We start from the raw sequence: 18,969 nt of genomic DNA, 5'->3' as shown, positions 1-18,969 counted from the left end.
CCTTATGTATTTTTAGATTATAAATTAACACCTAGCAAGAGTGTGTCTAAGGCTGTGAAATGTATGATGCAAAAATAACAAATAAACAGTATATACAATTACATGGCCATAACCATGTCTTGATCATTGGGAGGACCGTATAACACACACACACTCACACATATAGATATATGAGACTTTTTCTCCACGCACGGTTCGGCATGCACTTGCACCATGGTTCAAATTAAAAATGACATCTGTAATATGGTTTGTTAAAAACAACACCACATAAAACAGTTTGGCTAATGTATGCTTCTGTTTATGGATATGCATTCTGGCTTCCCAATAGATTAGATTAATATATTTCTTTAAAAAGAATTAAGCAATGAGCATTTTGTCAGAACCACTAGTAAATTTGTCTAGTTTTCTACTCTTTTTCTCCTCAGGATCGTGAGAAAATCGTGATCTCCAATTTATATATATATATATATATATATATATATATATATATATATATATATAAATATATATATATATATATATATATATATATATATATATATATAACATGATTGCTAATTTATCCAGAATCGTGCAGCTCTAGTTTACGTTGTTTATTGCTGCATACAATTGAATTAAAATAGAAGTTTAATTTCATAAAGAAGAAGTTGGTTTCAAGATGCACCTACATTTTTTTCATTTTGTGTTTTTCAGTTAACTAAAAGACCCTATATTTTTCATCATTGAGGAATTCTTTAAAAATGTAAAAAAATCTTGTCTTGATGTCTCATGTCTCTTGCGATAAGTGTCTTGTTATGTTATGTTTTTTTAAATTACGTACACAAATATAGATTATATTTAATGTTTAAGATGATTGGGGGTCAACCAGCATACACAATGTGCAATGAAGGCGTCTCGTTAGACTAAGTGATGCAAAAGTGTGTTGCAAAAAAAAAGAAAAAGAAAAAGTTTTTGACCCCTACACCCTTCATCCATTTGAAACTCTCACTCCAGTGGGTAAACCCTTTGAAGGGATTAGGGCACAGGGATGAGCCCTTCCGAATGTAACACAGGGTAAAACAGTTTGTCTGGAGCCCAAACACAGACAAGTGGAATGATAACATTTGAGGGGCATAACTAACTGTCATATAATCAATATTACAGGGATGTATGTTAACAAAACTGTTCAATCATCAAGCTTTTATTCAGCGACCTGCAATGGTGCTTAAATAAATAAATCACTTCACATTCAAATTTTTATTTTGAATATTTTATTAATGTGTAGAAAATGTATTAAAAAAGGAACTATACAGCACATTATAAGTTAAACTAGAGCTAATTTGACCTGTTACAATAATATCCAAGGTTATCTGACAATGTGGTTAGTGAGTTCGGTACAAATGTCTCAAAGATGTTTTTTTTTGCACACACCTGCTTCATTAGTTTTCATGCTAAACACATTTCCCAAGAGCCATAGAGGTAAAGGACAAGCAGTAAAGCATTTTTACTGCCCTACAAGATCCTCTAAGGTACAAAAAGTATGGGATTTTTACAATATCATAATGAAATTAAATAAATGTATATGAGAGTGGTAAAATGACCTAGTTTCCTGCATACCACAGAGTTAGAGCTCCAAGTGTTGCGTGTAACGTGTTTTCCTATGGTGAATGTTGAGCCATAAGTGGTTTGATGGATGGGAGGCATGAAGAATGAAAGGGACTTGAAGTAGCCCCACCATATGCTGAGTCAATGAATAATGAAGGAAACTGCTGTCTCTCTGTTGAGAAGCTGTCTCAATCAGTCAACACAACAATGAAATCTCTATTCCTCTTTCAGAAATAACTACAGAAGGGCTGCTTTTTTTGTGAACCTAGAAACAATTAGTTTTCTGACGGAAACGGTTAGAAAACACAAGGAGGAACACATATTTCCATCCATGTTCTCTACAGAACTGTAACTGGAGAAAATCGTGCCTTCTGGTGCAAGCAAAATGTAAGTATTTTTTCAGTGTTAAATGCAATTAGCTTGAGCTGATTAAGATTTTACTTGGTTTCTAGTTCCCATCCCAGCTGTTGCCAAACTCTCTAATCTTCACCCCTCAAAAAAAGAAAAAAAAAGAAGAAAAAAGAAAAGAAAAACATAGAACCAAAGGGAAAGGGTAGAAACTCTTTGAAGACATCATAGTTCCGTCTCTCAAAAAAGGCTCATTAGGAGATTTGCGAAACCAGTGTTGTAAGAGAAGCAGAACACCAGAGAACTGCAGAATATTTATCTACGGCCTTACACAATAGGGCACAGCATACAGATATAATACATTTGAATATTTATATAATGTATGATATAATGAAGTTTTAATTTGATTTAATCTATATAAGACTTTGCCATGATTTTGGTATTTGGGAACACTTGCTAATATTTTCTTTGGTAAACATAACATTTAATGTTACTGACATCCAAATGGATTCCTCTTCAGCAGCTCGAGCTTCGTTGAGGACGCTTTGGGGAATGCCTCCAGCGTGACGTCTCTGAATAACGTGTGTAATCAGTCCAATGGATGGTCGAGACGTCATAGACGGGTGACATCAGAGACCAGGAAGCATAAAAACATGAGCGGCGAAGCCGGCAGCCAGCCTTCTGTTTTCAGCAATCGCTCTGTGTGTGTATCAGTTGATATCTGTTTGTGAGTCTCATTTAGTGTCGTTTGGCCACTGATAAACTCCATTGTCAAAGCTTCAATCAAGACTCCTCTTTGAGGAGGGAGCCTTCATTGGCGTTTCTCGCGGTGCCAGCCCCGCTTTCGCCGATGTGGCGTGAATTACATTATTTAGTTTTGATGTGAGTTTTTCTACACCAGACCATTCTGACTCGTCTCGTTGTTGACTACATTTAATTCTGTGGAATAAAATAACATTTATCTGACTATGTGAAGTTAGATGTAATTTCTTGTGTGAGAACACGTGTTCAGCTCTATTCCTCTGAGGAGGTTGAGGCAGTCAGGGGCTGCTGGGCGGAGCAGTCCCAACTGTGTTCCAGCCCCTCGGGCCAAGGGTGTCACTTTTGTACTCCGCAGATGCTAGAGTCAGAGTGGCGCTCTCAGGCTAAAGGCTTCTAGTGGAAAGCGGTTCGGCAGACCGTCATTTTCGCTGGATAGCCTTCGCCATGACGTCTTGACGCCTAAGGCCTAGGACCTTTTTAAGGGCCAACTCCCTCTGGGGAAGAGCGGTGTACACCGCATTACACAGTGCCTGTCTCTCCTCAGTGCCTTTAGGAGACGGTTCTGCCAACGCTGCCGGTGTTCCAGGGTGTAGCGATCTCCGGCGAGGAGTTCTGCGCTCACGCCATTTTTACAAACTAGCGTACCAGATCCTTGTGTGGTCCCAGGGTGAACTCCTCTCACTGAAAGCAGTCCACATTCCTGGGCATCTTAATATGGGAGCAGACATCCTGTTAAGGGCAGGGACTGAAGCCCGGGGAATGGCGGCTTCACACCGAGGTGATGAAGCAAAGCTGGAGAGGTTGGCCAGACTCGGGTGGATCTGTTTGGGACTCCAGAGACATCGGACTGTCCCCTCTGGCTTCCTTTGACTCATCCAGCTCCACTGGGGCTGGACGCCATGGTACAGACGTGGCCGAGGCTTTAAACTTTACATTTTTCCCCGATTGATAGATAGATTTGAAAGGCTGGCGGCTTGGGCATTCTCGTTCCCCATAGCGTCCTTGACGCAGCACCAGCACGCCTAAGTTTACATATGTAACCCGGGTTCCTTGAAGGATCGAGATGCTGCGTCGCAGTGCCACACTTCCAGGCATCTCTGGCTGGCGCTTGCTTCATCCTTTGAGGCTGGATGCTGGCTTTGCCACTTGTGCTTTTATGCTTCCTGGTTTCTGACATCATCTGCCTATGACGTTATTCAGAGATGTCACGCTGTAGGAATTCCTCAAAGCATCCTCGATGCAGCATCTCATTCCTTCGGGGAACCAGGGTTACATACGTAACCGTAGACGTTCTTCAAAGTTTTCCTAAAAACAGCAAACAGGTTTGCTTAGTTTTGCCTTAAGCTGAAATGCAGATCTTTAAAGTGTTTTAATTGAATTTCAGAGTATCTGTATTATGTATTAAATTGTTGAAAATAAACTAACATGTAATATTTTACTGTTTCAGTACTTTTAACAAATACACAGAAAACAACATATTTCAACAACATCTTCAGTGTTGCCAGGAGTTAATTAGACAATGAGAAAGTAAAATGTTATAAGAGAAAGAATTATCTTGCTGAGGTAAGAGTTACATTGCATGAGGAAGGTTTAGAAAAATATGACAGGGTTGTATTCCTTTCCAAACCTTTCAATCACTGAACAAAATACACTGAAGCCATGTTAAACTACAGAACAAAATAATATATTCTTGTCAGGTGCAAAAAAAGGTAAAAGAAGAAAGTTCTAAGTTGCACAGAGTTGCACTGCTTATGTGTCCTACTGTGTGTACATCAAGTTTTGAAAGCTCAAGTCTGACTGTTTTTCAGGAGGTGTCTGTCCAGCTTCATTTTAGAATGACTATAGATGAAAGGAACAGAAGGTCTATGAAAATTTCCCTTTAAATGGTCTTCAGTCTGCTTGTACCTCTGCAGTGTAAAACATAGACTGCAATTCTCCTGCACTCACCTATGAATTGCTATTAATATAGAGGATTTACCAAGAAACAGATGGACATCATTATTCTTTCAAGTCTAAAGGAACAAAAACACTAAAAAACATGGAGTATGAGACATTTATGTAAAATTTTTCCGTATGTACATATCAGGGCTCTCATTACACTTTATACCTTAAAAAACTGATGTGGGATGATTTAAAAGTATTACTAATCAGCAAATACGGGGCACATTGTCCGACTGAAAATCGTGTGATTATTCCTTTTTTTTTTTTGATCAATCTGTTTTGACCCCAGATACTGAAAAAATCTTTGGTTTCCGAGGTTTCAAAAATAATAAACACAACATTTTGTGTTTTTGTCTCATCTTTTCCAGAAAACCCTGCATTTGCTGCAATGCTGCAACAGTACAATGGCCGACTGTTAATGCAAGTTTAAATAGGAGATGAAAATACAAACACTAAAACAAATATTGTTGGCTTCAGGGTGCAGTAAATGAAAAATATAACACTGTAATGGGACACATGAACATGAATCAAAACTGACCAAAAATCATTCAGTTACTTTTTTTTTTTAAAAGGTATTTCTCATCATTTATAAAAATATAAGCATCTCATTTTAACGGGCATTCATTTTCTTCTAAAATCATTAATCTCAAAGGGAGAACTGATCTCTTTTCTTCACAATGATGAGGTTCTTTCCACATGTCTCGTACTGCACATGTGCTAAAAATACCAAAGCCTACCTAGTCTTTAATCTCCCAGACCTTAACAAAAAGCATTACACATAAGAAAGTCACCGAACCTCAAGGTTAACAATTTACATCAGACATTCGTCAAAGAGATTTTGTCATTCAAAGATTTAAATAAGTTACATCGCTCCTTCTGTCCTCCTTGCCCTGTCTAAAAATAGAAACAGCTAGTAGGACGGTAGATTAATGGGTGGACCTCCTCCGCTTGCCACTGATGCTGCGGTAGTTGAAAGGTCTCATCTTCATCTCCACAAAAGGGATGGAAAACTCATGGCCTTTCCAGTGGTACCAGTTTATACCCTGCCGAAGTCAAAAACATAATGTCAATCCACAAACAGTCTAACTATGTTTAACAGTTTAACGATGATCTCATTAGCATTTGTACTTGTAGGTATAGAAAGATTTTCCGGTTCTACCACAGAGAGCCTACATTGTTAAATGTGTGGTGATGTGAGCTACCATTTTTTGGAGGGACAGATATTATGGTATGCTCTATAGATATAAAAGGAGACTTGGCGCTGTTGTGGCACATGTGGTTACTTTGTATTTGATAGGCAAAATGAATCCCCTAGTTATGATTTGGTAAAGTGTGCATGTGTATAATGTCATATGAGTGATGTGGTTTAATGTTTGTATATTAAAGAGACCAGTCCTGTATTTTATTGTATGCTGTTTTTGAATAAATTGTGTGAAACCTTCCATTATTGTTTGATACCTGTCTCAGCCACAATGTATGTGTTTTGGGTACTTTTTGTACTTGTGGGTCCCCAGTCTATTTCTGGGGTTGCATAGTCTAATATTTAGTGCCAAAATTGGCATAGGTTCTAGTCCTTGAGATAGGTGGGCCACATATCAGTATTAAAATGTATTAGCATCTTAAATGTAAACCCCTTTAGGTTCATACAACTTAAGAAGCATACAAATGTTTACGATTATTTGCTTTTTATTTTATTTGCGCTTAATTGGCGATATTAAAATAAAAATACAACACTGAAAAAATTAAAATAACTTGTTTTAAACGCTATATTTATTTAGAGATTTAACAATGTTATTAAATTATTAGTGTTACTAAAGATTTTATTTAAAATTGAGTGAGATGAAATCAAGCAAACCAATATCTAAAACATTTAATTTCTAAACTGAAGAAACAGTTTTTTCAGTATTGTGCAACCTTATTAAATCCATTGGTAAATTGTATGGACTTTTTATTAAATTAAGTTAAAGTCTTGTTATGGAATGGTACAATGAAACCATTTTGTCAATTTCAGTTTTGCCAGAAAAGTCTTACAGATCAATACAATTTGTATATAAGCTATACATAAGTAAATGTTTTTAGATGCTGCCAGTATGTTCTATTGAAACATTTCTATATCTATTGAAATGCACAAAAACCTTTATGTACAATTTATGTACAAAATTGCTGAGCAATTCAATGTTACTGCCACTGAAATGCTCCACAAAGAACACCTCGCAAAATAATATTTTACTTCTATAAATCTTTATTAGTTTTCAGACTTTTATGAAAAAATAATAAATAAATAAATAAATACCACAGATACTGATGGGAAATATGACCTTATCGGTTATAATAAGCTACACCAACAGAAATGAAAGAAGACAGTGAGAAAACAGGACATGACACAATGCGATTGAGCAAGGACGGATGTAGAATATTTATACCATTGGCATTAGTTCTCAGTAAACTTCGAAATGCTTTTGCAAATTTCCTGTCTTTTCAACACCTGCCCTTGCAAACAAAACCACAAACATTGAGTCACAAAGCAGAAGGCCCATTAGATGTTCTGTAAGCTAAAATCACTTAATTAAAATTGTTATCAAGGTAATGAGTTCCTATACGATTTTTCATGTGTAGGCAGTTTGTGTCTCCTTGTAATTCTTTATACTATATAGACGGTGGAAACAACCAGTGTATTAAGGTGGTAAGGTCACATTGGCAAAATTTCAGGAACAAACAAGGTCAGTTGTCTATCAATAAATTAAATTTATGCATTTAGCAGACACTTTTATCAAAAGAGACTTACGGTGCATTCAGGCTAACATTTTGTATCTAACATGTTCCCTGGCAATCAAACCCACAACCTTGCACTGCTAATGCAATGCTCTACCACTTGAGCCACAGGAACACTATCATCAATAGTGTAGCAATCTTTGAAGCAAAGCTCACACAGAAGCCACTTTCAAACCAAGCAGCTTTGTGTGGGTCAACATGGTGAATCTGCACGACCATCTTGAACTTGTGGCGCGATCTGCATGGGAAATCCTTCACCCTCACTTGATATTCACAGTCTCTAAGATTCCTATTGGATTTTGCTTGCCAGAATTGGCAGAACATCAATAAATGTGACTGAACTGTAAGGCTAATTATGTGGATATACCAAACATTTCAATCCAGTGCTTAAGACTACCTGGCTTACCTGACTATGTCTCGACTCGCCGTATTTGCCGTTAAGGTTGGCTCGATGACAGTTTTTGTACCACCAGGCTCCCTTGTAGGACATTGCACAGTTGGTGACGGCGATATCATTGTCCTTGTCCTTAGTAGAGAAAGGTCTGCTCTGGTGGTAGCTTAGAGAGTCACCTGAAGCAAAACATGAACATAATTACAACTAATAGGCTTAAACATCCAAAAACAATCTGAAGAGATCATCTCTGGGGTGTTTTAAATGGTTAAATTAAACAAAAACAAGTTATTTCCACACCTGCAGTGCCATTATACTCTCCTATCCTCAGTTTGTAGAGGCTCTTGGAATCTCCGATGGAAAACCTGTCATAGTTGGCATATACAGACTCCTGGCCATCTTTCATGTCAATGCGGAGCTCGTAACGACCTTGAGCTGCAATCTTCATAATGCTGTCCAAGCCTGCATGGAAAAAAAATGGGGGAATAAATTAAAACATCCATCTCACCCCTGTGTTCTAGCCCCTTAACATGTGAAAATGTTGTCTTCAAATATGGTCCACACTGATAAGAGCCCGTAATTTCATATAAAAGTGTTGGCTCCTGTTTGGTGGTCCATCTCACTTTTTTCTGACTCTTATATGTTGTGCAGATAAGGAGCAAAAGACTGTAGATAAACAATCTGTTTATTGAAGATAATCACATTTTCTGACTGTGCAGTGGAGAAATGTCCTGTCTGGCTAAAGACACAATCACTTTTTAATAGCGTAGATGACTCCTGATAATAGAACTTCATCCATTTCGTGTGTATCTACAAGGATGTGCCGTAACTCTGAACTGTAACTAAGCCCTTAAACTCACTTCAGGACTTAATGCCACAGAATGAACCTAGGAATCAGAAAGGTGATGAACTGTAACGGTGAGGGGAAGAGATCTGAATTACCAGACATGGCAAAAGAGCATCTTTAAATGTGGCCATTGTTGTAATGAGATTAGTAAAAAAAATAAAAAATAAAAAATACACTAATTAAATCGCAGCATGCACACTATTTTTTAGTGACCCAATCAGTACAATCTCAGCAAGAGATGGTGTTTTTACTTGATTAAAATCAGCCAGGCATCACACGACATGGTAGCTAAATTATTATAGAATCATATCACTTTTATTACCATTTTACTGCACTTTAACAGCACACTGCACATTTTTATTATCCTACTAGGACTGTTTTAAGCATTAACCTAACAAAATCAGTGTTTGTTTATATATATTGAATATATATTGAAATCTCCTAGAACAGACTAGTGGAGTCTATTACTTTTCAGAATGACTTTGTGCCTTCTTCCATAACACTATATCTCTATAGTATCATACTATCTGCATGGTTGAACTCCAGCCCCATTACCTAAATACACCATTCAGGAGAAACTGAATGTCATGACCAAGTGAGGGATGATAAAGAAAGCCTAAGGACCATTGCAGAAGTGAGAAGCACCATGGGACTTTGAATGTTTGAATGGAGTAGGGCAACAAATTTAGTGTCTGCCAGGTTGTGTGATTGATTGAACAGACAGTGTTTGTGGGGGATGTAGGTCATGCAAGATTTTTTTTTTTTTTTAAATGAATGAAATGTCTAGCACGATTACAAAAACAGCTTCACATTACAAAACATAAGTTGTGATACCATAAACCACCATAAACCAGCTGCAGTTAGACCATGTTTCTACCAAACACAAGCAGAGTGTCACACTGGGGTAAAACTAAATATATAACAGAAGCACTCATCTGTGTATTTTCAGCTCTGGTTTTTTAAAATCACACTGTGGTATTACAGAGCTACAGCAGAAGCTACAGGAGTTACTGACCACACAGCCCTTCTAATTTTTTTTTATCACGGTAAGAAGGCATACTAGTGATTATTACACAACTTCTACTCCAACATTAGTCATAAAGTGATCTCATTGTTGAAGTTATATGAAGATGCTCTTCAAGTGAACCGGTGCAGAATTGCTGCAGACAGTATTTACTTTCTGTTCATGAGCTGAAATGTTTCAAATGAGCTCCTTCTACACTAAATATAGTTATATCAGGACCACTATAGTCAAAATGATTGACACATTGCATACAGTTCGGATTGGTGGTATGGTTCTGTTCTAAGAACACCCCCAAACTATAAAGTGATGGCAAATTTGAAAGGAGAAGCATGTCCTTCCAAAACAGCAAAGGCTGGGGCAGCTTGCCTCTAATAAGAGGAGAGTAACAACAGAAGGGGATGCTCTTCTTTAATAAGCGTCTGAGAAGAGCAGCATGCCCCTTTAATGCAGTAACTGAAAATATCAAGCAACAAGCATATGGTCAGTACCAGAAGTTTAAGCAACAAGCATGTTGCCCTTACTCGGATGGCGTTTAAGCATTTGAATAAAAACCTTTAGCAGTGAAATGTACATAGTGTGTGTTAAGTAACAAGAATATTACGATACACTAGATAGCTTTAGACAATAATAATGTTGCCGACTTAAACACAGCGTGCTGGCAATAATAGTTGTGTAAGCTTAAAGAAACTTTAACTCCTTAAGTAGATTAGCCTTAAGGAGCAAGCATGTTTCATAAATCAGATCAGCTTTATAAAAAAAAGCCTCTGCTGTGGTAAGTTTAACTGGGTACCAGTGTGTCAAAATTCAACCTATTTGCAGGGGCATATTCTAGAAGTGAAGGGGACAGAAATGTCAAATGGAATAGCACTTTATTTATTTATTTAGTCTAACTGACAGGCTTTAGTTCTTTCATATCTTTTACTTTTAATTTGATAAGAAATCAAATACATGGCTTGGCGATTACCAATGATTTGTGTTATTAATTAAATGCATAATATTTTTCCTATATTTTTCTTAATTTCTGTTTTATGGTTTGCTTATACAGTACAATTGAATTTTCTGCCAACAAACCTAATGGCAGAAAGCAGATCTGGTGTAAACTGTTGTTGATCCAGTCACATTAGCACAAATTCAGTGATGGTTTACAGGCAAAGAGTCCATGTCAATGATTTATCGCTGCCAGAAGCAGCCTCGCTCAGATCACTTCCAATCTCACCTCACATATCAATCAACATGGCAAATTCATGTTCAAGTTCACAAACTAGAATCTGGTGAGAAACCGCCTGGGGAACAAACTCCTCTCGCAAAATTCCTGATTGTATGCTTCCTACAGTAAGCTATGCTTGATTCATATATATTATCCATGTATAAATGTCCGCAGAGGCTTAATTTGTAGTGTTTACTTTTTATCTGTAATTGTGGTAATGCTTTGAAATCCACGAAGAGCACAAATGCTATTTTTTCCCAGATTTTTAATGAATATAATTATAGCTTTCTATTAAGATTTATGCATCAGGGATAAAAAGGAAAAGGGTCTCTTTTGTTTTCCATCAAATTGGATTCTGATGAAAATAATTACCGGATCATTTAAATAGAATCTGAAAGCTCAGGCACCATGACAGACTGAGGGGTCCTGGAAGCACAGAGCCCATGCAAACACAAGATACCACATGAGGGAGGGCACATGGAAAATTTCAAAGGATGGTGATTTGATGCAGCCTCTCATAGCGCTAGAGGAACTTGTGTTATTTTCATCTTTATTCAGAGCAGCACCACACTGTCTCTCATTTGAAAGTGTGATTCATATAATTCAAAGTAAATAGGTGAGTTATACAGTGTCCCTGAAGCAAGGAAGGGTTAAGTACTATGATAAAAATATAGGCGGCTTCCCAAAATGCCTATCTAATATTTAAATAAAGAAACCTTATCATTGCTAGTCAAGGTCACACATCAATTTCATGACTTAAGCTTAAACAAAACTCAGACATTTGCGAGAAAGTGCTGACCAAATTTAGATCAGCCTGAAGAGATTAATGGGGCTTTTAATGACTATATTTTATAAAATGTAGCAGCTTTTTTCCCCAGACAGCTCTAACTGCTCTGTCTATAATTCAAGTGTATTTTTCACGTCTTCTCACCGAGCCAGAATTCATCCTCCAGGTTGCCAAAGCCGATATTGTAGTCACTCCACTTCCTGGAGAAATCAGTTAAACCGTTCTGACGTCGCTGGAACACCTTAAACACAATTAGCAGATGTACAGCTGCTGCACTCTGTGTCAATTAAATATAATGCATTTAGGGCAATATGGAGCACATGAATGGCAATATATCCCAACAGTGTAATTTAACTTTGGGATGATGACATCTGCAAAAGAGGCAGCTGTGTCCATGGCTGTAGCAAGGTGAATGCGAGGCCCTGTGCAAAGTTGACGTGTGAGGCCCTCTGCAATTGTGTGTGTGTGTGTGTGTGTGGGAGGGGTGGGGGGGGGGGTGCTTTAGTAATGAATGCAACTTTAACACATTGTAAGATCTCCTACATAATAAAGTTAATAATAATAATAATAATAATAATAATAAAGCCATTAATTAATGAAATGATTAAAAGTGATTTAAGGGAATAAGTAAATAAGAATGCTAAAATAAATTCTAGGTTTTAGTTATATATGAAGCAGTAATCAATTTACACTATTTGAAAATAATATTTTATTTGAAAATGTGTACATTCACTTTTTTTAGTACAGTCACGTTCATTTATGATTTACATGAATCATGTTTGTGTATTTGCAATTCAAAATGGTGAAATTTCATAAAAAGTTTAGTAGTTTGCATTACTAGATATTTCATTACTGTTGGTCGCTGAACATTTCTATCGTAAGATGTTTTTTATTTTATTTTTTTATATACAGTACTACTTACATCTTACCTGACAGTGACAGTTAGTCTTCTTTGATTTGATTGCCCATTTCAATCATTTTGACATTGACACGTTCTGCTGGACCACTGAAGCAGACAGCTTAAAAGTTTATCTTTTCAAACTTTTTGTCAACCTAACCAAAAACAGCTTTACTTATTTTTATTACTTATTCTATAACCAGAGTCTTAAACTGTCAGCTATGACTATTTTAGTCTTTCGAAGGACAAAATGGTGTAAAAACAGTAATAAAAATGAGACATAAACGACATAAATTGCGAGGTCACACTTGGCACAGCCCTTGCAATGGTACTGGATGTGTTGACAGTCATGACCAGTAAAGAGCCTCTTGAAAAGACCAGAATGGGCAATCGCCACAATACATTGTGTTTCAAATACTGGTCGCTGGTGTGGGATGCAGGCAGGGTCCAAAATGTACACTTGTAAGATGCCAAAGGCAATAATAGCTTTTTGCCATTTGGTTGCTAACTTTATTAGAAAAGATATTATTACATGTTTTAATTTGAATGGTAAAATCAATAGTCTGACTTTTGCTGATGTAATTAATGTACAGTGGGTATAGAAAATAACCCAACCCCACCCCAATAATCTAATTTTGTTTGCAGCCTGAAATGAAGATGGACACAGTTTTTGTTTTTATCCAGCTGTATTTTTTCAGTGCAACTTATAACATCCAAGTTTGAGCACACAGTGGTTATAGAGGAGAAAAGGGTGAATGTCCTTGCATGGCCCAGTCAGAGCCCAGACTTAAAGCCCATTGAAAACCTGTGGAATCATTTGAAGACTGTAGTCCACAAACCCTCACCATCAAATTTAACTGAACTTGAGCAGTTCTGCAAATAAGAATGGACAAATATGGCAAAGTCTAGATGTGCAAAGTTTGTTGAAACAGACAGATCCCAACAGACTAAAGACTGTAATTAAAGCAAAAGGTGGTTCAACAAAATACTGACACTAGGGGGTGATCCTTTTTCAAACTCAGTGATTCTGTTTTTTTATTTGTATATATACAGTCAGGTCCATAAATATTGGGACATCGACACAATTCTAATCTTTTTGGCTCTATTCACCACCACAATGAATTTGAAATGAAACGAACAAGATGTGCTTTAACTGCAGACTTTCAGCTTTAATTTGAGGGTATTTACATCCAAATCAGGTGAACGGTGTAGGAATTACAACAGTTTGTATATGTACATCCCACTTTTTAAGGGACCAAAAGTAATGGGACAGATTAACAATCATAAATCAAACTTTCATTTTTTAATACTTGGTTGCAAATCCTTTGCAGTCAATTACAGCCTGAAGTCTGGAGATCAATTAGACATCAGCGTACGCTGGGTTTCATCCCTGATGATGCTCTGCCAGGCCTCTACTGCAACTGTCTTCAGTTCCTGCTTGTTCTTGGGGCATTTTCCCTTCAGTTTTGTCTTCAGCAAGTGAAATGCATGCTCAATCGGATTTAGGTCAGGTGATTGACTTGGCCATTGCATAACATTCCACTTCTTTCCCTTAAAAATCTCTTTGGCTGCTTTCCAAACACCAAACTACCCGGAAGACCATGCAAAACAACTGTGGTGAATGATCGAAGAATTCTTTCCCTGGTGAAGAAAACCCCCTTCACAACAGTTGGCCAGATCAAGAACACTCTCCAAGAGGTAGGTGTATGTGTGTGTCAAAGTCAACAATCAAGAGAAGACTTCACCAGAGTGAATACAGAGGGTTCACCACAAGATGTAAACCACTGGTGAGTCTCTAAAACAGGAAGGCCAGATTAGAGTTTGCCAAACAACATCTAAATAGCCTTCACAGTTCTGGAACAACATCCTATGGACAGATGAGACAAAGATCAACTTGTACCAGAGTGATGGAAAGAGAAGAGCATGGAGAAGGAAAGGAACTGCTCATGATCCAAATCATACCACCTCATCAGTGAAGCATGGTGGTGGTAGTGTCATGGCGTGGGCATGTATGGCTGCCAATGGAACTGGTTATCTTGTATTTATTGATGATGTGGCTGCTGACAAAAGCATTAGGATGAATTCTGAAGTGTTTCGGGCAATATTATCTGCTCATATTCAGCCAAATGCTTCAGAAATCATTGGTCAGCGCTTCACAGTGCAGATGGACAATGACCCGAAGCATACTGCGAAAGCAACCAAGGAGATTTTTAAGGGAAAGAAGTGGAATGTTATGCAATGGCCAAGTCAATCACCTGACCTAAATCCGATTGAGCATGCATTTCACTTGCTGAAGACAAAACTGAAGGGAAAATGCCCCAAGAACAAGCAGGAACTGAAGACAGTTGCAGTAGAGGCCTGGCAGAGCATCATCAGGGATGAAACCCAGCGTACGCTGATGTCTAATTGATCTCCAGACTTCAGGCTGTAATTGACTGCAAAGGATTTGCAACCAAGTATTAAAAAATTAAAGTTTGATTTATGATTGTTAATCTGTCCCATTACTTTTGGTCCCTTAAAAAGTGGGATGTACATATACAAACTGTTGTAATTCCTACACCGTTCACCTGATTTGGATGTAAATACCCTCAAATTAAAGCTGAAAGTCTGCAGTTAAAGCACATCTTGTTCGTTTCATTTCAAATTCATTGTGGTGGTGAATAGAGCCAAAAAGATTAGAATTGTGTCGATGTCCCAATATTTATGGACCTGACTGTATATTCTGACATGTTGGTGTTATTTCTTTCACTTGGATGTTATAAGTTGCACTCAGTAAATACAGCTTGATAAAAAAAAAAAAAAAAAAAAAAAACTGTGTCCATGTTTATTCAGGCTGCAAAGCAACAATATTTGATTATTATTAGGGGGTGATTCTTTTTTATGTCTACTAAAGAAACTCAATACAGTTTTCTTCAGTGGAAACATTTGTCTTTTTTTTTTTCTAGACCTCCATGTGCTTTCAATGAGTGGTTAAGATTGGCTTATCTTGTTTGTGGCAATAAAAATATTACCTTGTTTATGCTAAAAAAAAATTATATAAAAAAATTAATAGATAAATAATAAATAAATAAATAAATGTAGCTAAATAATTATAATAAAAAATAAAACAAACCAATTAATTAATAACAATCAGTTACTATATATATATATATATATATATATATATATATATATATATATATATATATATATATATATATATATATATATATATATATATATATATATATATATATATATATATATACATAAATATATGTTTCTTTATTTATATATATAATTATTCATTATATATATAATGAATAATTGATTTGATCAATACAATTATTTACAGTTTTTTGGACGGTACAACTTTTTTATAGCCTGTAAATGTTCTCAATTCACCTGCCAGACAGATCTAGCAAAAAGTAGAATTTTGATATATGTAGATGCCCCCCTGTGTTGACACCAAGTCCTCAGCTACCTTAAGTAGCTGGTTAACCTGAATCCCCAGAAAAAAAAACATGCTGATCATCTAGCTTGTAAACAGCATTGGTCATGCCAGCACTGAAATTGAACACTGGTCTTTTCAACAAGGGTCAGTCAGTTCTATAATGTGGCATTGTGGGATTTTGTGTAAATCATATATTGTGCCAGATGTACAGTACAATACATACAGACTCAGATGTGACAGTCAGTTCTCTCACTCACTATCCAGCCGCCTCCGTCGGTGATCATGTCGCAGTAAACCTGCACACCTTGGCTGAAGTCTCTGTTGATGTATATGGTGTAAATTCCACTCAGTGTCTCTCCGTTAAGGAGGTGTTGCGCACAGTTCTGTGGCGTGGGAAACAATCGGTTTCCTGAGGAGGAAAAGGGTTGAGAAACATCCAAAACAACCAAAGCAAAAGAAAGCGAGGGGCCACTGGGAGGTTAATGAGTGGTGATTTGCATCGCTGCCACGTCAATGGAGTGTGAATCTGTTGATGTTATGAAACGCTATCTTGGGAAGTTGGGTGCTTGTAAAATCACAGAAATACGAGGTTATAAATGAGGGATGCACACAGATGCCTTGAAGGTGTCGCTATTGATTCGTACTTGATAACGTTGACGGGGCGATAGTGTGAATTTGTACCTAATGAGGTGAGTAAACCCGATCTGAAGTCTACAGGAGATGTGGAAGATTTGCACCTGTTGTGAAAGATGTAGAAACAATGGCGCTGGTCTCTAATCCTCTAGCGGCTTGCAGTCTCACAGTATATTCAGTGGTCTCCGCCAGCCCCTCGAGACGGATCCATGTGTCTTCGGCATCTAAGATCAGCTCCTAAAACACAATCAAACACAGTCTACTGATCCGCAGGCACGCAGAGGCATTAGTACATTACCTCTGTTCAAACACCGTAGACCAAAACTAAACAAAGAACTGCTCAGCCAGCGGCAGAGCGGGTTTGTGGAAAACATACCAAGAGGTAGTAAGAAAAGAACAGCTGTTGTTTGCATTGTGGGTAGGAAAGATGTTCCTCAAAAACAAACAGAACACAGATCACAATCACTTTAGGAAGTGTCTGACAAATTGTTGTAATCCCAAGCTGCTTACTGTTGGGTGCTTTTTAAAGAATGCTGCCGTTCCTCCCTGTGTTTTTCTACAGTATGATTGGCAGCTCTAAAGTTAAAAAATGATGTGGGAGAAAGAGACTTATCAGGCCCTGGTGCTGCTGGGGAGAGATGCCATTTCTATTTTGGTCTTCAGCTCATGACAGTTCACTTTCCTTATTTTTTTTTTTTACTTTTATCGAACTACTGTAATCTGCCATACATTTTTGTGCTTTTCAGAATTTTTACTTTTGAGGATTCACCAGGGACCTGAACGGACAATGGCACACATGACCCAGCCTTGAGGTGTATGAAATATGAAACATTTGATTCCATGTTCATCCTTTTCCAGGAAAAGTCACCCATTTTAAGCAATTTCTAATGAGAACTATGCAGGACAGTAGGGTTTTAATGAAGTCGCATCAAGGTTTCTCTGTATGCAGAGGATATTGAGCAGGTAATGGTAATAAGGAAGCTGCTGTCTGTAGCAGAGTAGGATCCATTTTTTATGTCCTCATCTTGATTCTTTTACAATCCTGAATCTGAAATCGGGGATGAAGCAACACATAGTGGATGCAGAAACTGTTTTATTATTTTCATCATTCTAAGTTTCTGAAAAATTCCCAAATTGCATGTTATTAGCAAAACTCTCAGCATTAGATGCCAACCTGGTTCTAATGGAAAGAGAAAACTTTCATGTCTAAGATGCATCAGCGGGGGTTTATATCATCTGTGCACCACTGACACCCACTGGAAAGATACAAACACTAACAGTGGGCTACTAGGTCAGAGCGGTCTGTGTTGCAGTGATCGTGTGTCTCTGTGTATGACAACATAAATCTAAAGATTATGATCCATACCCTTTTGTATTTCCAACATTTTCATCATTGCATTTTCCCGTCAGGCTGGTTAAAAAACGATGTCCAAAACAGATTATAAGACAGCGATCATGCATTACAAGTAATGCAATTATTTGAAATAGATACTGTATCTACTGTATCATTTCAGATAAATTATTTCAGGGAAGTCTTTAATAGGCATATTGTGTCTGGAAAGAATCAAAGAATTTAATTAAATTGAGCTATTCCGATAGGAAGCTCTAACAGCTCCCTTAGATGGTTGATCTCTGTGGGTAGTGTTTTGTTAGATCGTGAAGTTATTATAAAATCAGGCTGTACGTCAAGTACAGTTTAATTCTGAATTGCACTGAGCATAATGCAACAATTTTAACAAGTTTAAAAATATCAAAACCAACAATAAACATGTTTACACAGCAAGCATGTAGACTTCTTTGTAACACTTCCAGCTGTATTCACTGCTCAAGGTAAAATCCATTTCATGCTTGCCTTTCGACTGCCATCCGCTGCTTTGTAGGTCAGCATGTAGTTATCGATGTCTGCGATGGGCGGCTGCCAGGATATGAGGGCACTTCGATGGTTAATCTCACTAGCTGTCAGGTTCTGGGGCGCATCCATGGCTGTTTAAACAAAGATTAAAGAGACTAAAGTCCCATTACCAGGTTTTCAAGCAACATTACACTACACTTTAACTTTCTTAAATGACTGTAAATAAGTCTACTGGATACATAGATTCAAAACCCCATTAACATGATTTACAGTAAAGGTTTTCTTGTCAGATAATATTATTTACTTGTATATTTTATTTATGTTTTGTGTGTGTGTGACAGCTTTCACTGTCGTATAACCAGCAAATGCATCCGAGATAAATGGGAATGCTAACAGATTATAGCTATTGATAATCTACAGGTATTTGAGACCAGCTTGGTTTACACCGAAAAGCTACACTAACAGAGCATACTTAAACTGACCATCCCCC

General features: G+C 37.3%; 1 protein-coding gene across 2 annotated transcripts in view; it reads right to left on the bottom strand.

Moving 5' to 3' along the window:
• Window positions 1-1,233: 1,233 nt before the first annotated feature.
• The window catches only part of LOC128030896 (tenascin-R), a 116,805-nt gene continuing 99,069 nt past the window's right edge, over window positions 1,234-18,969 (bottom strand). For both annotated transcript variants that reach the window (XM_052618978.1, XM_052618982.1), the window contains 7 exons: window positions 18,480-18,610; window positions 16,732-16,864; window positions 16,252-16,403; window positions 11,808-11,904; window positions 8,099-8,260; window positions 7,814-7,977; window positions 1,234-5,678 (listed from right to left, as the gene is read on the bottom strand). In XM_052618978.1, coding sequence (XP_052474938.1) covers window positions 5,562-5,678; window positions 7,814-7,977; window positions 8,099-8,260; window positions 11,808-11,904; window positions 16,252-16,403; window positions 16,732-16,864; window positions 18,480-18,610 — 956 coding nt within the window. In that variant the 3' untranslated portion in view covers window positions 1,234-5,561. The remainder of the gene's footprint in view (window positions 5,679-7,813; window positions 7,978-8,098; window positions 8,261-11,807; window positions 11,905-16,251; window positions 16,404-16,731; window positions 16,865-18,479; window positions 18,611-18,969) is intronic.

The sequence above is a fragment of the Carassius gibelio genome, chromosome A2 (assembly GCF_023724105.1).
Source record: "Carassius gibelio isolate Cgi1373 ecotype wild population from Czech Republic chromosome A2, carGib1.2-hapl.c, whole genome shotgun sequence".
NCBI classification, from domain to species: domain Eukaryota; kingdom Metazoa; phylum Chordata; class Actinopteri; order Cypriniformes; family Cyprinidae; genus Carassius; species Carassius gibelio.
Note: the sequence above shows the minus strand (reverse complement) of the source record. Positions and strands in the feature narration are given on the sequence as shown.